The 4,555-nt window shown below is 53.7% G+C and overlaps 1 protein-coding gene across 1 annotated transcript; it reads left to right on the plus strand.

Annotated features, from left to right (window-relative positions):
- The first annotated feature begins 357 nt into the window (after positions 1-357).
- LOC115384492 (meteorin-like) lies at positions 358-4,237 on the plus strand. Its single transcript, XM_030086776.1, has 4 exons — positions 358-613; positions 1,181-1,614; positions 2,840-2,899; positions 3,435-4,237. Exons 1-4 carry the CDS (start codon positions 507-509, stop codon positions 3,746-3,748), a joined length of 915 nt encoding a protein of 304 aa, XP_029942636.1. The 5' UTR covers positions 358-506; the 3' UTR covers positions 3,749-4,237.
- Positions 4,238-4,555: the final 318 nt, after the last annotated feature.

The following is a 4,555-nucleotide window of genomic DNA, read 5'->3' on the forward strand; positions in this document are numbered from 1 at the left end:
CGGTCCCCACAAGGATAGAAATACAAGACTGTGCGTGCGTGTGTGTGTGTGTGTGTGTGTGTGTGTGTGTGTGTGTGTGTGTGTGTGTGTGTGTGTGTGTGTGCGGGGGGGGGGGGGGGTCTTTAAAATGTGTCTGTAAAAAGATGCAGGTTATTTATTCTGATTGTCTTGGAGGATCTGTCCAACACAATAGTCGATTGTAGCTTGTTTGAAAGTTGCATCCAGACGTCCCTCCCCGCCGCCCTGTGATTGGTCCAAAGTTTCCTCCGCTGCTCTCTGATTGGTCCGTGAAGTTTCTCCGAGGGAGGATAAGTTGAGAGCTGCGCGTCCTTTGACGCACAGCAACTCGGAGCCTCTGCAGCTCACGCGCACGTCAGGGAGAGAGAGGATAACAGCTTCAGAGATATGATTCCATTCGTTTTATAGAGGACTTCAAATCACTGAGTTATAGGACGTTGCAGATTTGGGATAATTTGTCGAGCTGTGTTGGCGCGTCAGCTTTGGAAATGGCTGCTTTTGCGCTTTGGAATTACGCATCCTGGATGTTACTTTTGGCGACGTTTCACGCGTCTCTCGCGAATTACTCCGAAGACCAGTGCAGCTGGAGAGGCAGGCAAGTATTTCACTGCGGATCTGTGAAGGTTTTGTGCACATGAGCTCCATGGAAGCAGTGGTGCATGAGAACGAGCCCGGGGCGCCACGGGCGCCTCTTCTCCTGCGCCCTCGAGCGGTTTAACTCGCTCATTTGAATGCAGCATGTTTAGACTCGCGATCGGGGCGCAATTAAAGTGTTTACGGTGCGCCGCTGCGCCGCGCGCCTCTGGGCGGTCTGCAGGAGGCGTGCAGGCTCCAGACAGGCTGCAGGGCTTATCCGCATGCACGGAGGAGATGCATGCTGGGAATGCACTTGCTGAATGATGCATCTGCACCCCAGTCATTCTGTGGAAATATGGCTGAAATATTTCATTTCTTTTTCATTGTCATAAAACTTTACTTGTTTCCCACCTGAGATTTGCATTCAATGAGTTTGTCTGCAGATAATTGATCTTTTCTTTAAAGTTCTGCAACACTTTGAGACAAAATGTTTAGTTTTGATTTGCATGGATCACATTTCATGCAGATCAGACCATTGATTTCAGGAAACTTTAGACTAACTGAACGCTTGTTTCCCTGCTTGCAGTGGCTTGTCCCAGCAGAAGGGGAGCGTGGAGCAGATCTCCCTCCACTGTGCAGAGGGCACCCTGGACTGGCTGTACCCCAAAGGCGCCCTGCGCCTCACCCTCTCCCCCCGCCTGCCCTCCGTGGCGGTGGGGCCCGGCGGCAGCAGCTCGGGCCTCATCACGGCCTGCGTCAAGCCCTCGGAGCAGTTCCACGGCGCCCAGCTCTACCTGGAGCGGGACGGCGTCCTGGAGCTCCTGGTGGGGGACCGGCTGGAGTCCTCCCCGCCGCCCAGGGTGCGCTGCTTCAGCCGGCTGCCCGGGGAGAGGGTGGCCCTCTTCCTGCAGGCCACCCCCCATCAGGACATCAGCCGCAGGATCGCCTCCTTCCGCTACGAGCTGAGGGGCGACTGGACCGCCCGGCTGTCGCTGGACTCCAACCCCATCAGCAGCGAGGGTGAGTCCGGTTCCTCCATCTTCAGCCGTCACTTACGGGTTAACGCCAGTCGCCCATATGTGATGTTATGACTCCTAAAACTGTGGTTAAAGAGGTTTTTCCTGCCTCAAACAATGGTGACTTGCAGGATCCCGACCCGCCCACCGCCGATGATATTAAACCCCATAAAGTCCCCTCTGTGGATGATTCAGGCCTGTGTGGGCCGCTCGGGCTTTCCGCGGAGCAGAGGGGAGGAAGTGGCCCAACTTCCCCCAGAGTCGTGCCGCTCTGGAGTGGGGAGGAGGGGCACAAAAGCTCAGTATGTGGGGCTTTCTCCAGAGTCCAGGGCCCTTTGAATGGCTGCCGCATGAGTATTCTGGGATTACTGCCGTCGCCTAGGAGACGGGGAGGCCTCTGCCCAGCTGAGATGCTCCCCTCTTTTGTTGAGCTGCCTCGCTGTGGGGAGACTTGTCTGCAGGACTGTAGGAGTAAACCGCCCCCTCCCACCTCGCTCCCTCTCTCTCTCCCACACACACACACACACACACACACACACACACACACACTGATTAGGTTTGGATGGGGGTTTGCTGCGGACCAGAGAGGAAGGAATCTCATTTATCAAGAGGTTTTCACTAAGGAGGAGAATGTGTGGGGAGGGCAGGGGGGCCTCCAAAGAACCACAAGGAGAACTTTAAAAAATGCCAGGAGGAGTTTTCTTTTTTTCTCTCTCTCTCTCTCCTTACAGACACAGTTCAGTAAAGACAGTTGAACCTTTGCTGGTTTTTATTTCTTTTTATCTCCATTTATTTTTCATTTATTTATTTATGGTTTCTAAGGAAAAAATGTCAAACCTTGCACAGTAGCGAACAAAACTTTGAAAGAAGAAGGATTGTGCTTCTTCTTCTAAAAGAGAAATCTTTGAAGTCCCCCCCCCCCCCACCCACCCAGTCTGGGTTTTGATGAGGTGTGACTGCAGACACCCTGGAAGCGCTGGAGGAGGGGGGGACGGTTTCATTTGGCCTTTAAACTGTCTGGAGCGGAGGAGACCCACACCTTCCAGCTCCTTCCATTCTCCTCCGCCAACTGTAAAAGTAGCAGCTGTCCGTCGGAGCGCCGCGGCCGCCCGACTCTTTTGTTGCTAGTTTAATGTCGCATTCCAGAGCAGATGATCTGGAAATGCAATCTTTGATAGTATTGGAATTTGCATGTGGGTGTTAAACTCTTGCTGCCTCTGTCTCCTCAGATGCCTGCAGGCCCTGCAACAACACAGAGATCCTCATGGCTGTTTGCACCAGCGACTTCGGTAAGTTCCCATGATGCTCGGGTGACATGTGAAACCACAGCAAAAATCAAAGTGAGCCCAGCCCCTTTGAACGCGCTGGACCAGATCAACAAATTGGAACAAGCCCTCAGAGCCGAGTCCAGGAGTCTGATGACGTCTTTTCAGTCGAGTCAGTTTAAAGTCAGAACTCTGCTGTGCCTCTAAATCCGCTCCTCTCAAAAGTGCAAAAGGTTAAAGGTGAAACGGCAAAGCTTTGAAACCCCCCCCATCGGAGGCACTGCAGTGGACTAATCCTGAAACCACCCCCCCGATGTGGAGGGCAGTGGACTAATCTGCAGGCCCCTGATTGAGCTGTAAAGGCACTGAGGAGAAGTTCAGCTGGCAACAAAAGTTAGAAGGATTAGCGAGCAGAGCAGAGTCCAGTCCTGGCGGACGGAGTGGTGGAACAACACATCCAGCGCACGGCAAAATCTATTTCTCTTTTTGTATGAATGGAAGGAATTGTTTGTAAAATGACATTTGAGGTGAATCTAAATGTCCCGCTGCTCCTCCACAGTGGTGCGAGGGAACATCCGGTCCGTGGAGGAAGACGAGAATCTGCGGGCGGCGGTGATCAGAGTCGGCGCCACCCGCGTGTTCCGTCAGAAGTACGCCCTGTTCACCGGCAGCAGCCGCATCAGCAGCCAGGGCGAGATCAGGACTCTGCTGCAGTGCGGCGTCAAGCCGGGACCCGGCAGCTTCCTCTTCACCGGCCGCGTCCACTTCGGCGAGGCGTGGCTGGGCTGCGCGCCCCGGTACAAGGACTTCCAGCGGGCGTACGTCCTGGCGAAGGCGGCCCAGCAGATCCCCTGTGAGCTGCCCGTAGACTGAATCAGACACCCTGCATTCACCTCTCTGCTGTGCAGAATCTAAAACCTGCCACCGCCCGGGCCGGACTCGGCCCTGCTCCTCGCTCTGGAGGAAGCCGCGACGCGCGAAGGACCGAGGAGGGAAATGGAGCGTTTCCATTCCGGTGCAATAAGCAGCGGGCCTGTCCGAGAGACCGCGGCGGCCCCGCCGACCTGAAGCTCATGTTGCTTTGGTCGCCGAGCAAACTAAATTATTGACAGGACGTCCACTCGGGATTCTTCAAGTGGAGCCAGTAATTCAGGCCTTCTGAGAGTCGCTGCTCCGAAACTCAGGAAAGCCACAGGAAGCTTGTGGCTGCTGGTTAAAATCCCGGTGAGCGCCGCACTTCAGATGGTGTGTTGGCTCAGATAACGTCTGGCCACGCCTGCCTCCCGGCGCTCTGGGGTCGTCTTCAGTGTTATTAAGGAGATTTAAAAAAAAAAAAAAAAAAGTCTGAAAACTATAATAATATTTGCACTGATAAAGTAAAGGGAATGATCTGGAAAGTGTGACGCTGCGAGCACTGAAAACCAAATAAGAAGCAACTATATGTAGCATAGATGAGCGATTGAGAATTTAATATATGTACAGATGATGTGAGAACACACACACACACACACACACACACACACAGTAGAGACAGAGCCGAGCCACGCCGGCCGCTCGCCGCAGTGCTGAGAGCACTTTCACCTCACAGCCTGTCTGAGATTTCACTTCTGGAAGGAGACTTGGTGTTTTACAAGCACTGCACATATCTGTGATTTCCAAATATTTTTTTCCAACCGGCGC

This window comes from Salarias fasciatus, unplaced genomic scaffold (genome assembly GCF_902148845.1).
Source record: "Salarias fasciatus unplaced genomic scaffold, fSalaFa1.1, whole genome shotgun sequence".
Lineage (NCBI taxonomy): Eukaryota > Metazoa > Chordata > Actinopteri > Blenniiformes > Blenniidae > Salarias > Salarias fasciatus.